Here is a 15,608-nt window from a genome sequence, read left to right as displayed (position 1 = left end):
ACGTAACTATCTTTGTCTTATATTCTAACTATACCATATTATGAGGTTTAAAATATCAACTAAGCTATTCCAACTCAGGGTAATTTCTGTTCCCCTTAGAATGATTATCTATAGACTTTAGCTATAAAGGATCCTTTATTATTATTATTAGTTATTATTATTCCTCAGCCCTAAGCTAATGGAGGGGGGAGCAAATTAAAAATGGGCACTGCCAGGACTTGAAAAGCTGGTGGGGAGGTAGAGGTGGTCCTCAAAATGAAAGGTCAGGATGATAATTCAGAGTGTTAGGAGCAGGTTGCCTGGTGTGTAAGTTTTATGCCAAGAGCATTACTTATTTTAGGTTAAACCATCGGAAATTTTCAATATTCAATAATTTGTGACCTACAAAAATGGCAATGCCATATACAGTTCAAACTACTAGACAGATGCTGATGTTTTATTTCCAGAGTAATTCCATCCTGGATGAAGCAGAAGGCAACAGAAGAGGAAGCTAGCAAGGGCTAGAGAACACATTAGCCAGGCAAATTCCAGTAAGTGGAGATCTCCCACAAACCATGATTCGAGCACACATAATAGTAAAACTGTGTGTAGTTAATACTTGTATAATATCTTGCCTACTTTTTCCAGATGCTGTTAGCCTATGTTAACTCATTTAATCCTTATAACAAGAGCAACTTTATCCCCATGCTTAAAGAGAGGAAACTAAGTCATATAAGAAAGTCAAGTGACTTCCACAAGACCATATGACTAATAACTGCCCAAGTAAACTTCAAACCCAGACAGGCTAGCTTTAGATTCCACATTCTTAACCATGATGCTGCACTGCTGCTCTGACATAAAGGTTGTATCTGTCAAAGTCAAAAAATATAGAGAGAGACAAATCTCTAAATTTAAAAGTTTTTATTTGGGAAGCAAGAATTGCAATTTGGGGCATACACACAGACAGTGGTTTTCAGTAGGTCCAAAAAACAAAGAGAAGATTGGGAGTTTTATTAGAAAGAGAAGTGTTACATAGTGTCTTGAAAGAAAGCTTTTTGGCACTAGAGAAACTTTGGGGAGCTGGCAAGACCTGACGGGTGATTGATGGTGGTAGGTAAAACTAGACAGAGTCATGGCAGATGGTTTTTAGTGGCTACTAGGTAAAACTTGTCTTAAGATTACACTCAGTTGTTTTAGTCCCTGGACTTGTAGAAAATGTAATTCTTGGAGCAGGTGTTTTGGGCCTCAAGTGCTTTCTCCCCTTGTCCCCTCAACTATGATATGGTTGGGTATGACAAGAATGATCCAATATGTAGAATCAACTTCCACCTATCTGGGGAGCTCCCTGGGTACACTGGAACAATGTTTAGGACACGAAGACCCACTTCTGACTTGATGATCAGTGGAGATGAGATTTCTCATGGACAGATCACATGAGCCTTGGTCTCCTGGGTTCAGGGCCCAGGTGGAGCAGTGCCTAGATGTGTGTCCACCTTCACCTGGGAAGAGTGAGGGCCGGCAGGCTGGGTACCTCTGTGTCTCCGCTGTGTCTTTTCTTACTCTTGGGCTTCTCTCTTTTCTGCATTCTTTGTTCCCTGTTCACCCTTTATGTTCTTGTTTATGCAGGATTCAACTCTATATAAAATCACTCACTCAATCTTCCTTGTTATAGGGAGTCTAGAATCTTAACCCGGCATGCAAAAACCTTGTCAGTGTGTGTGTGTGTGTGTGTGTGTGTGTGTGCGTGTGTGTATGAATATATGTATATATGTATATTTTATATACATATATATGTAAGATGAAACTAGGTCCTGTAATGGACATTCTTTAATGATATGATAATATGGTTTGAAAGGGTCATGATTAATTAACATAGATTTATAGAAGGTGAGAGAAAAGGCAGTAAAAAATTATAGAATCTTGATTTACTTTGTCTAAACCTTTATGCTCTAAACTGAGGTGAAAACATTAAGAAAGTGGTCCAAGGGCTGAAAATCCTTTTTTCTCTGTAAGAGTATCAGCTGCCATCACAACCTCAAGAAGCTTTGGAACAACTGATTCAATTAGTAGACAGGTAGACGTATTTTGTTATCTAGTATTAATCTTTCACGAAACTAAAATTTCTAAAAGTATTTTTCTACCATAACAAATCATGAATTTCGATTCTGCATTCTTTAACTTTAAGAGTGCACTCTCACAGACTTCACTGTGAGGGTTCACTTCCCACCTCCAATTGGGGTCTGGGGTCCTGTACACTTGTAACTCAGTAGCCCCGTTCATTCCCACTATACTCGGGACTTTCTAAGGCAATTCAGCTTTCAGCCCAACCCTAGATTTGTAAAACTGGATTGTCAATGTTATCACATCGTTATTCTTAGGATGATATTTTTCATAAATTGCATGAGAAAATAATTGTTTTTCACAAACGTTAAAGTAAGATGAAGGGACAGCCTACCTAAACATAATAATAATAATAAGAGCCTGAAAGTTTCAAGGCTTCTGCACAAACTCCAATGAAAGCATAAAGGCATAAGAAGTGAAAGCATATTTTTATAAAATAAGAAGTTAGTGTTTCTACTTTGAGAAGAAAAGTTTCATCTAGTTAAAATATATATAATGTGGACATAATTAATAAAACACAAGTATCACAAAAATGTCAATCGACCATTCAGCTTTGGGCACTTGACAAAGATGGGGTTTTGGCCAGACTCCATGGCTCAGCCTGTAATCCCAGCACTTTGGGAGGCTGAGACGAGTAGATTGCCTGAGCCCACGGGTTCGAGATCAGCTCAGGCAACTTGGTGAGACCTGATCTCTACAATAAATAAAAAATTAACTGGGCATGGTAGCGTGCACCTGCAGTTCTAGCTACTTGGAAGACTGAGGTGGAAGGATCACTGGGCCCAGCAGGTCGATGCTGGGGTGGCTGTGAGCGTGCCACTGCACTCCAAGCTGGGTGACTGAGTGAGACTCCAACTCAGAAAAAAAGAAAAAGATGTATATTCTGCTGAATTAGCATCCAAAGGAACAATTGAAAAAACTCTCAGAGCTTTGGGTCTTTCCTCATAACAATTCATCTTCCTTAGCCACCACCCATGACTCTAGTAGCTACTACACCTCTCTTAAGGCAATAAGCTGGTCTTATAGTTTTTGACTATTCATATAGGTCTTACTTCTTCCATTAGACAGTAAACTGTCAGAAAAAAACTTTTGTATTCATTTCAATATCCTTGGGGAAAAGTCTGAAGTGAAAATTATGTGTATACACTGGAAGATCCTAGACATTTGGAAGAAGAAAGGGAACTGAATTTAATAGGATATACTAGTAGGCCAATGATAATAACAGTAGTTATGGACTATTAACCATGCTGAAGCACTGTGCCAAGTGCCTTATCTGCATTAACTCATTTAATAATTACAAAACCCCATCAGTTAGGTGCCATCTATTAATATTTCCTTTTTACAGATAAAGAAACATGGTCCCAAGAGATTAAATAACGTGCCCAAATCACAAACCTAGTAAACCTCAGAACTGAAGTGTGAGCTCAGGCCAGTGGCTTCAGAGCATGTGCTTTTAGCCATCCTATTAGTCCACATCCTTAAAGAAGAGATCAGTGAACAAAATGAAGCATCAATGCACAGCTCTGAATAAACGGAGGATATCTTCTGAGTTTGCCTGGGATCAGCTTGCTCTATAACAAGAGTAAGTTGCTCAAGTGTCCACCCAACATGCAGAAGCCCTGCCTTCCTTCTCATTGCTCCATGTGGTTACCTAGAATCAAGTCTGGCTAGTCAGATGAATTAAATGAGCACATATAAAAAGCTTTAGAAAGGGAAGCTTCAAATGTTTCAGCAGATCATCATCTATTTACACATGATGTAAACACCAAGTTTTCTTAACTAAGCTATCTCCTCTTTCTTTCACCACCCCGTATAGGACTAAGGATGCTGAAAGTAACCAATAAATGCTTTGTTACCTATTCATTGATTGATATAGGGAGGCCTTGTTTTTTCTTTTTTTGTGTCCCAGTTTCATTTATAGGTGCAGACTTCAACCCTACACTCAACGGTTCATGGAACCAATAGACAATATCAGCAAGGATATAAAAGAACTCAACACCATCAACCAAAAGCATTTAATTGACATTTATAAAAAGTGCACCAAACTCAGCAGAATATACATCTTTTTCAAGTGCCTATGGACCAATACAGACCATCTTCTGTACCATAAATAAACCTCAACCAATTTAAAGAATTGAAATCATGCAGAGTAAATTCCCTGGCCAAATGAAACTAAACTACGGTTAGGTTCAGTCACACTACTCAGACAAGTAATATAATTTTTTTTACCTTATTTTGATATGATTCTTACCAAATATTCTGTAATTGTGCCTTTCTTTTTAGGCTGATGTCAATGGTGTCACTTCCCACACTCCCAAAGAAACCTGGCATTGCATATAAGTTATTTCTAATTTCTAGATTTTTTTTAGTCTTTTCTTTTATTGCAGGGAATACCTTTATTTCTCTTGTTCCCCAACCAAATTATTCACAGCATCAGAACATTAGTCTTCCCTTCCTGATTAGGCCAAGATTAATAGCTGCGTTATCTCCTGAGCTAAAAGGATCGCTGGCCTAAAGAAGCCAGGGAAATCATAGGTCTCTGGGAGTTTGCTTTTAATCCCCTACAGATGAGTTCATTCTACTAGGAGAAAACTAGCCCCTAAAGAGCAAAAGTCAACAAGCTTTATCATTCTTCTTCCTGGGTTGTTCTGCTACTGTTGACAGACTGTCTTAGTGTCCCAGTCCAGCTTCTTGTGTACCTACTTGGCAAAAATTCATGAAGACATTTAGAAGGGGAAAATTGCAATAAACAGCATTTATATTAAATCTGTTTTCTGGATTTTTTTCTACCCCTAGAATAAATGCCACACAATTTCATAGCTGTGTGGCCACCAGAATGCAGTAGCAAATCTGCTCAGCAATGTGCCATAGAGGCATTCTCCAACAATGTCTTTCCACTGCACCTATTACCATGGCCAAAACCCATCTCAGGAAGCACTTGGACACTGGGGAGCTACAATTAAGGAGGCAGTCTCAAGACCATTTGGATCATAGTTGCTAGTCAGCTAGTCAGCTGATGGGGTCTTCCCATGGCTTTTAGAAGCCCTTCTCAGGAAACACAAGTATAGGTCTATACCATTGCCCACTGTAAGGAACTCATGAGTTTCCATTTGTAGTCCTCATTCAGGCTATTGTGGGCTCAACTGTGTCCCCCACAAATTTATATGTTGAAGCCATGACCTCCAATGTAATGGTATGTGGAGATGGGGTCTTGGGAGGTAATTAGGTTTATATCAGCGGGACCCTCATGATAGAATTAGTGCCCTTATAAGAGAAAACAGCAAATATCTTTCTCCATTCATCCTCTCTCTTCATGTGAGCACAAAGTGAGAAGGCAGATGTCTGCAAGCCAGGAAGAAAGTCTTCACCCTGTTCTCAGACTTCCAGCCTTCAGAACTATGAGAAAATAAACTTCTGTTGTTTGAGCAACCAGTCTATACTATTTTGTTATGCCAGCCCAAGCAGACTAAGGCAAATGTTAAAACTCTAACCCCAAGTACCTCGAAATGTGATTTTATTTGGAGATGGGGTGTTTAGAGTGGTAATGAAGTTGAAGGAGGTAGTTAGGATGGACTTTAATCCAATATGGCCAGTGTCCTTATAAAGAGAGGAGATTAAGACACTGACACACACAGAAGGAAAGCCATGTGAAGACACAGGGAGAAGATGACTATCTACAAACCAAGAAGACAGACCTCGAAAGAAATCAACCCTGCCAATACCTTGATCTCAGATTTCCAGAATCCAGAGTTCTGAGGAAAACATTTCTGTTGTTGAAGCCACCCAGTCATGGTAACAATGTAGTGCATTCCACTTGTGCCAGCATCACAACCCATAAATTAACTCAGAAAACAAATTAATTCAGAGACAGGAGGGCACCAAATGGTGGGGATGATAAGGAGAATGTGAAGGAGGAGAAGAATAGGACAGACCACCTTCATAGAGAGGGTGGAGATTAGGGCTGAGGTTTGGTGACTGGATTGGGAGAGTGCCCAAAGAGAAAGAGAGAGAAGCGAGAAGAGAGGGTGAGAAGAGAAGGAAGTCACACCTAGGAATGCTTTCTCTTCCTCCATGGTAGCATTGTAGGGAGGGGAGTCAGGACAGAGCAGAGCCACTGCTGATCTGCCCTGATGATGTGGGCCAGTTGCCAGTGGGGTGGGCTTAGAAGCTCCCTATGTCTTCTGAATCTCCCACCTTTCTACCTCCCTCCTTTCAGGAAGACTCTAACTTCTCCAACAGTAAGGGAGCAAAGAGCTCATCTGCCTTCTAATAAGGCAGTACGGCTCTGTTATTAATGAAATGAGAATGAAGTAGTTATCTGGATAATTCAGGCATCCATCACCACTTTCAACTAAATTGTCTAGGCAGAAAAGGTGCAAGAGTCAAGAAAAACAGACTGATTTTAATTAATTGCCTCAATTTACCATTTTATATTGGACTTGTCCAAATTAAGTGACATAGCTGGCCTCCAGTTTTGCCTACGGGTCAACCAGTAATGGAAAATGCCATCAGCCAGTGTCCCTCAGGGACTCCAATGACAGTACCTGTTCTATAATGAGAGGACAGACACATCATTTCATTCTAATTTTCAGAGGTTTTTGGGGGTGTGATGCAGTATCTCACATTCCAGATTGTTCATCCAATAGGATTAACCATGTAAAGACTATATTACTGGCTATATGAAAGATAAGTATTAAAAAAAAAGCTGAGATGGTTGAGCCCAGCTTCTTATTTACCTACTTGGCAAAAATTCATGAAGACATTTAGAAGGGAAATATTGCAATAAACAGCATTTACATTAAGAACATATCCAAAGAGCAGCAACCACAGGTGTTTCAGCATTTTTCTGCTTCTCCCTATGCACATTTCATCAAAAATCTGGATATTATCAAAGGCAACCCCTAGGAGATGTCTCTAATTCCCATCTCTTTCTCCGCAGTAGATCACCCCAGTAGTTTCATATTGCCTCTCCTTGGGAGCCAACTGAGGCTCAGAACCGCCCCCCCTGCTGCCTTATTTCTCTAACAAATGCCATAAACTGTCTTGGGTTTCCTAATCTTCTCATCGAGATTCAGGATGGTGGAGTGTGAACTACATGGGATATAAAGTCAGAACACCTGAGTCTGAGTTCTAGCTCAGTTATTTATATACCAGGTGATCCTGGAAAGTCTTTTAACTCCAGGGAGCTTCAGGTGCCTTGCCTGTGATGTATAACATAAAACTCAGAGTTATTAAAAGAAACAATGTATATGAAAGCCCTTTACAAACCACAAAGCATTGTATAATTGCAGCTCTTGCTAATAGCTTCTTTCTCCAGATAGTGGGCAACTCCCGTCTATACACCAAATTACTGAGATGCAATCTTATATTACCATTTGATCTTCTTCCATACTCATAATTGCCCCTTCTAGATACCTGTACTTATAAAGACAATAGAATTTGCTTAATTATGTAGAACTTAACCCTGGCTTTCTCATTTGCAATATCTATTTTGCAGGTTTTTTTTCTTTTGAATGTTATATACTTTCTGAAAGATAACTGTCATAAAGATTGGTCTATTTTTTTAAGCAAGACTCTCACTCTATTGCCCAGGCTAGAATGCAGTGGCATACTCATGGCTCAACGAAGCCTTGACCTCGTGGACTCAGGCAATCCTTCCACCTCAGCCTCCCAAGTAGCTGGGACTACAGGCATGTGCCACCACATCCCAGTTTTTAATTTTTTTTTTACTTTTTATTTTTTGTAGAGATGAGGTGTTGCTATGTTGCCCAGGCTAGTCTTGAACTCCTCGTATAGACCTCCTGCCTTGGCCTCCCAAAGAGCTAAGATTACAGGAATGAGCCACCATGCCCAGCCTGATTGGTCTATTTTTGATGCTATATATATATTATTTTTTAAAAAGAATACTTACAATGATAGTACTATTTTTCTGTTGCCTCTCAGGAGCAGAGAGATGACCAACTTACCCTCTTCAGCCTCTGGCACATTTACCATTGTTCTGTGAAGTGCCCTATCTCATTTTGTTAGCCTATTTGTTTTTAATTCTCATCCTCACTCCCCGACCCCACTTCCCACTCTTGTTTTTCTTCTCATTCACAACAAAAGCAACTATTCCAAGGTGTTTTATGTCACATAATTTTTTTTTATTTGTTAATAGTTTTGTGTGTTTCCTTGTAAAGCATGTTAAGCTGTTTTGGATGCAGAGCAGGCTTTATGTCTCCAAGCACTAGATTCTTTCCAGAGGATAAGGGGGGAATGGGTATCAAGACATTATGGACTCCAAAAGGAGCTTGAGATTTCAGCTTCAAGGACTAAGAACATCTCTGTTTTTCCTTCTGAAAAGACAAGAGCTCAGGGCCTGCCCCGTAGTGACTATGGCTGTCAGTCCCAAGTGACTGGTCACTGCTTTGGAAAGCACCAGGAAGAAGCAGGCTTGATAAGGATTGATCCTGCTTGTTGAGCAATAGGACTGATGTCACCCTCATTGGGAACAGGTCATGCCTTATTAGCAAGGAGATAGAAGAGGTAACTCAGGGTCATTTCCAGGCTTACAGAATCTAGATTTTCCTAAAAGCAAGGCTCAAGAGGACTCCTCTATACACAAAATTAACTCAAAATGGATCGTAGACTGACATGTAAGACCTAAAGCTGTAAACCTCCTAAAATAAAACACAGGAGCACATTTTCATGATTTTATTTTAGGCAGTGATTTCTTAAATATGACACTAGAAGGACAAGCAATAGAGAAAAAATAAATTGGACTTTACCAAAATTTAAAACTTTTATTCTCAAAGAAAGGTAGAAAGACAACCCACAGAATGTAAGAAAATATTTGCAAATCCTACTTCTGATAAGAGACCTGAATCCAGAAGGTATAAGTAACTCTAACAACTTAATAATAAAAAAGTCCAAATAACCCAATTTAAAAATTCAAAATCCAAAGGATTTGAGAATACATTTTCTGAAGCAGATATACAAATTGCTAGTAAGTACACAAAAAGATGCTCAATATCATTAGCCATCATAGACAAGCAAGTCAAAACCACAAAGAGACACCACTTCACACCCACTAGGAGGAGTATAATAAAAAAGACATATAATAACTAGGGTTGGCAAAGATATAGAGAGATTGGGAGCTTCATGTACTGCTGGAGGGAATGTAAAATGGTACAGCCACTTTGAACAACAATCAGGCAGTTCCTTAGTGATGAAACATAGAATTATCATATGGCCCAGCAATTTCACTCCTGGATATATACCCAAGAGAAATGGAAGCATATGTCCATGCAAAGACCTGAACACAAATGTCCATAGCAGCATTATTTATGAGAGCCATTAATTGGAAACAACACAAATGTCCAGCAACTGATGCACAGATAAATAAACTATGGTCTAGCCATACAATGGAATATTATTCAGTAAGAAAAATAAAATGCTACAACACATAGGCCCCTTAAAAGATTATGCTAAGTGATAAAAGCCCATTACAAAAGACCACATGTTGTATGATCCCATGTATATGAAATTTCCAAAATAGGCAAATCTGTAATGACAGAAAGTAGCTTAGTGGTTGCCTAGGGCTAGAAGAGTGGGAAGCTTAAGGGGTGATGGGTATTAGGTACCAGATTTCTTTTGTGAGTGATAAAAATGTTCTAAAATTGCTTGCTGTGAATCAGTTCGCATATCCGCAACTCTGAATATGCTAAAAGCCATTGAATTGTACACTTTAAATGAGCTAACTTTATGCTACGTGAATTTTACTTCAATAAAACTCTTAAAAAAGAAGTCTCTTCCCAGGATGGACCGTAGAACACCTAAAAGTGGCCAGTATTTTTAAAAATAACTTTATTAAAAGCTAAGTATGCCACTAAAAAAATGAAAGTCAAAGAACCCCTGATATTAAATGGCATGTTTCCACTCACTTTCTGCTTCGGAGATCAAGTCACCATAGCAGACAGGGTTCTGGCAATGGCATGAGCCCTTCTTCATGCTAAGAGAGAGGGAAGAACAGACAGATGAAAACAACATCAGGAGATCTGGTCATTATTTGGTTTTGATTTCAGAATCTAGATAAAGGCCGTGTCAGAGAAACTTCCACCTCAATACTAACGCCATTCCCACCTTTCCCTATAATGAATGGCCTGTGGACCCAGGTGGCCGACAGAAATATCAGAGACCTGAGATATGACCACAATTTATTGCTCTACATAAGCAGGTTCCATCTGACCATGTGAAGATAGTCTGGAGAAGCTTTCCTTTTAGAAATTCTTAACTGCTGTGCTGACTAGGGCACTGTCTAATTTCATAAAATTCCACCAGTCAGGCGGCCCACTAATGGGTGCCCAGGTATTCTCTGTGATAGAGTTGGATTTTGAGACCCTGAACCTCTATGATTCTATATCACTAATTATATGGTAATATTCTAACTACAAACTCACAAAAATTAAATTCTTCAATTTTAATAAGAAATAGATTGCAAAGGAATACACTGATATCAAAGACTCATCTTTATAAAGCGAGTTTCAAGCAATTTTATATGGTCAACATACATTTAGTACAATTAGGGTAAAATAAAAAACCTAGATTATAATCTAGAGATCCAAGTTCTTTCCCTACCTCTGCCCTTGTCATGAAAACAAAACAAAGCAAAATAATAGAAAATAAAATCAAAATGCCTTAGGCTGGCTAGGTGCCAGTTTCTCTCTGTGTAAAATGAGAATATTATTTGGTCTCTAAGATCTTCTCTATGTCTGAAACGTTATCAATTTCCTGTTCCAACATCTCTGGACAAAGAGAATCTAGTCCAATATTCATGGCCTTCTATACTAGCTAGAGATTCAATGTCATGTGTACCACACTAAGTGCCAAAATTAAATCAAAGGTTTAATTAGCCTGGAAGCTCTGTCCCTGGCCTGGGCACAGAAAACTGTGTCTCTCCAATCCCCCTGTCTCCCTTCTCCCCAAGTCCTCTCCAGGGACTCCTGTTGGCTGGCATCATCACAGATGGCCAGATACATCAAATAGGTTCTCAGCTTCCTGCCACTGCCCTTTCACTGGTGCTGCCCTCTCCAGTTATGCAAATTCTGTCCATCACCCAAGAGCCAGCTCCAGCCTCACCCTTAGGGAACCCTTGAGACCCCCATTGGACCACTACAGTCTGTGTAGACCCCACACTGGGCAGTTTACATGCACTCGTTATTAATTGTGACATGTAATTATGCCCCTCTCTTCTGGAAGCTCACAGGAGACAGCACTCAAAGATCTCTTAATACCTGAAGGGAGTCAGTCATCACGTAGGAATGGTGAGGCTTGTTTATCCACCCAGATGTTAAGTTATATCTAAAGAGGATTATTTGAGGCAAGGATGAAGTCTGAAGCTAGACATGAGGAAGAACTTCCTGAGAGGTGAGATTTCCTCACCCCTAGCATCCCAGGAGGGTTTGCCCTCTCTTTATTTGGAAATGTTTTTTAAGTGTGTGAAAGTTTTTATTTCTTGGACAGGGTGAGTGCAGGTTTTTGGAAAGGTGGGTGGCCTCCCAGAAAATTCATACTGCTCAATGATTCAGAATCTTCAGCCACAGCTCCTAACAGCCATGAAGTTTGAGCCTAGAATTATGTATTTGTTTGTTTGTAAGTCCCAAAGTTTCCATACAATGAAAGTAATGAGAGCTGGAATGGTCCCAAGAAGTCACTTAGTCCTGTCTTCTCATCACACAGATGAGAGACTGACAGGCTCTGAGAAACTGACCCATGATCCCACTTTACAGACCCTGCCTCTCCTACAACTTCAAGTTCACCATGCATTCTAAATGAATTATGAATAATTTAGATTAATGATGAGTAATTAATTAAGCAGCAATACTCAAGAGTAAAATCTGAAGTGCATATATGAAAGAAACCTATCTCATATGGACCATATTATGTAATAATCCTGGTTTTGACTGATTGGCTAGGATCTGCCTGCCCAGCCAAGGTGTCAGGGGAGGGTAAAGAGGGAGAGGGGATACAAACATGTGAACTACACACAGTTCTTACCTTACACACTTCTCTCACTGGTTGGCAAGGTAACATGTAAACACATGAAAAATTAAATCAAGTTATAAAAGAAACCTATAAGTTCAGGGCAGCAATAGTAGGTTTATATGGTGGCCCTTCATAATTATTGTCCTACATAGAAATTGACTGACGGGAGTAGAATCAGAAGCCATGAATTCCAGCTGGGTTGGTCCCAAAGAAAGGCTATGCACAGTAGGTGGGGCTGGAGCTAGCCCCAGGTGGGTAGAAGAATGAGATCCGCATAGGCAAGAGAGTGATGGTTCAACACACAGAACCCCACGCACGTTGAGCCCTGCTGACTTCTGACTTCTCTCTCTCTCTCAGGAGGATCTGCTGCTTAACATTCTGACCTTATCTCTGGGATAGCAGAATGACAGGGTAGGAAAGTTTCTTTTCACTCCCTCAAGGGAGGTTAATCATCCATCTGTAATGTCTGCACTTGGTTGACACTGGCCCGCCCTACCGTCTTCCACCGGAACCATTCAACTGAATGCACCATTTTTTTCTTGACATTCTCATTTGTGTGTGTGTGTGTGTGTGTGTGTGTGTGTGTGTGTGTGTGTGTGTGTACGCGCGTGAGAGCTTTGTCACTGGCATAAACAGCCCACACTGGGCATGGTTCCATCCACAGTGTTTGAAGTTTACTTTCCAGCTTCTGGGCATCATTTGCAATTATAATGCTGTCATAGGCAGAAAAGAGATAGGATAATTAATCATTGTCAATATTGGTCCCCATTTGCCAGATGAGTTTTTGGAACAGCATGGCTGGGAATAATTTGTATAAATTGTATTTCTTTGCTTTGTGTCACTGAAAACATTTATTTAGCATCATGGTCACTGTGCATAAATATCCTGGAAGCAATGGGGTATAGCTGAATGGCACAGATTCATTCATTCATATTCATCAAATGATGCACTGAGCACCTACTTCAATATGTGAACAGCACTGAACGCAGAATACTGGGCTGCTGGGGACCTTTAATAGGTTCCTTGGCTCCCTGGACTTGGCCAAGACCCTTCTGGTCAGCTGCAGATAGGCAGAATGGATGGTTTTGCTTCTAGAGACTGTAACTGGGACATTCAGCATTTTCTAATTCCTTGCAATTTCACTAGTCAGGTGGCTTTCTAATGGGTACCCAGAGCCTTGTGATTACTCAGATTGATGGTTCACCCAACAGGACTTTGCATTCAGGAGCTGATAATCTCTAGCTGAGATTAATCTGTGTGGCAGCAGAACGTGTCTCTACTTAAAGGAAAAGGGATGAAGGGTGATATCTGTGGTCACAAATAATATATTTTCAAATAGCTTTTGACAAAAGGTCTGAGTGGATTTTGCAATTTAAGAAAAATCTACACATTAATTCTTAAGTAGTCCTATGAGTGTACTCAAGTCGGCTCAAAGAGTCAACATTTGCCCTGGGATGCCTGTGTGTTGCTGGCCAACACCCAATCCAGGGGAGACATGCCAAGGACCATCCGGGAAGAAAAGGAAGCTGAGCCCAGCAGCTGAGTCTTGAGTTTTCTTCTGTAGAGAGGGTGACCAGCATCTCAGGCTCATCAAAGCATCCCACACTCTTTTCCCTGCGTCCAAGTCATCAGATTCATTTTGGATTCCCAATTTGCAAAAATTGTGTTCTCTATCGATACTGACCAGAGGACCCCGGCTTCACCTGTCATCCAGGAGAGAAAGCCTGGACTTGTGCTTGTAAACCAAAGCTTGCCATCTCCTTTTAGTTTCTCTATGCCTAACTATGCTTAACCTTCCCCCTTAAAGTGAATATGCATGGGACCAGGACCCTTTCCTCAAATACTAACAACAGCAAATGCTGCAGAAAGTCAGTCCATATAAAATAATTCAAATACAGTTCAGAGAATGGGGTTGGGAGGCAATTACTTTTTCCAGACCATTCACAGTTCAGTGATGCAGGTATAACGGGCCTTGGGTGAAGAACTGTAATATCTGTAACATCCGCCTTTCACAATATTAACATGCCACGGACACAAAGTAACTGATCACTGAAAGGAGTACAGCTGCCCACAACAGTTTGTGGCTAAAGACAATATCTGAGAGAGGACAGGTGTGGAGGCCCAAGTGCAGGGAACAGGCAAAGGTCATCGTGGGAGTCTCCTCTGAGGGCACAGGGTCTTTAAACACAGGGACTGTTTCAGAAGTGACCCTTCTGGAGCCATCAGTCATGCCACCAGAAGATTTAAACATCTTCACAAGCAGCTTGTTACCTCTGGATATGTCTTATAAATCACACCAAACTGACGAGTTGTAACAATAAGCAGACACTGATTTCTGTGCTGTCCACACCCCATCTCCATGAGTGATGCTTCACTGCTCCTGGCCACCTCCAGCTGGCAATCCCCAGCACATGTATCCCACACGGTCAGCACCTTGTATGTGCTTCCTCAGTTGCTCACAGCAGTTTCCTGCCTACACACCTTGTCTCCCCAACATGCTGGAGGCCCCTCGGAGACACAGCCAAGCTCAGACATTCCTCTACCCGTGGTAGAACCCTCCCCCACCCCCATATCAATAATCCTTTCGGAGTGAGCCTGGGACTGTAAAATGAGTGCGGCTGAAATGTCTCTACTACTCCTGATTTGTTACAGCTGGGGAGCGGCAAAGAGCACTGCCAAAAGTCCCCCGTGGGAAATGGACAGGACCTACAAGAGAAGGAAGTGAATCACAGAGGGGATCAGGACGCTCTGAAGAACATGCTGGGCTCAGTCCAGAACTCTGCCGCTCACGGGCCTCCTCGCCACTGGAGGAAACTGAAGGGCTGGAGCAGGTGGGGAAAAGCCCTTCTCAGCTTCTGGAGAAGACCCTGCCCAAGAGGGTCCAGGGAGGCTGGTCTTCTCCAAAGGCTGCTCACCTCGCTGAGGTTTCTCGAAAATACAGGCGCTTGGATCCCTGCTCGGACCAGGCGGCCATTCACCACTTAGGACCAGTGTCTGACCACTCACTAGACCTCCCCCCGGGTTCCCTTTTCACTCTCGTTTCTCCCCATGGGTTGGTCTCAGGCAGTCTCAAATACGGATCGGGATTAGGGTGTCCATGCAAATCCCAAGTCCACCAAAGTGGGAAAGAAGAAATAGGCAAATGCCACCACCAAGACGTTCAGGACTGACTTTCCAGACGGCACCAAAGTCAGAGCAGGGGGGTGGGATAAGTTTTGCCCCCGTGGGTTGGCCATCTCCTGAAGGCACCTCTGGGTCAGGACAGCTTCTCTAAGCCACCCGCCCCGGAGCCCCACTCTGAGACCCAGGAAAGGCCAGACCAGAGGAAAGCCCCCAAGTGACTGCGGTTGGGTCACAGGTGAGCCCTCTCCTCAGAGCCTCTTCAAGGCTCAGGGACAAGCCTGTCTGGAAAAGCAAACAGGCCAGGCCCGGGCTGCGCCCTTTGGACCTTTTGCAACTCCCGGAGCTCTTTCAGCTCGGGCCTC

At 41.6% G+C, this 15,608-nt stretch overlaps 1 protein-coding gene across 1 annotated transcript in view; it reads left to right on the top strand.

Annotated features, from left to right (window-relative positions):
* Positions 1–12,986: 12,986 nt before the first annotated feature.
* APOB (apolipoprotein B) overlaps positions 12,987–15,608 on the top strand; it is a 48,656-nt gene continuing 46,034 nt past the window's right edge. The window contains exons 1-3 of the mRNA XM_021716809.1: positions 12,987–13,022; positions 14,776–14,954; positions 15,369–15,481. Coding sequence (XP_021572484.1) covers positions 12,987–13,022; positions 14,776–14,954; positions 15,369–15,481 — 328 coding nt within the window. The remainder of the gene's footprint in view (positions 13,023–14,775; positions 14,955–15,368; positions 15,482–15,608) is intronic.

This window comes from Carlito syrichta, unplaced genomic scaffold, assembly GCF_000164805.1.
Source record: "Carlito syrichta isolate Samal-C Ts95f unplaced genomic scaffold, Tarsius_syrichta-2.0.1 Scaffold308968, whole genome shotgun sequence".
Lineage (NCBI taxonomy): Eukaryota > Metazoa > Chordata > Mammalia > Primates > Tarsiidae > Carlito > Carlito syrichta.
Note: the sequence above shows the minus strand (reverse complement) of the source record. Positions and strands in the feature narration are given on the sequence as shown.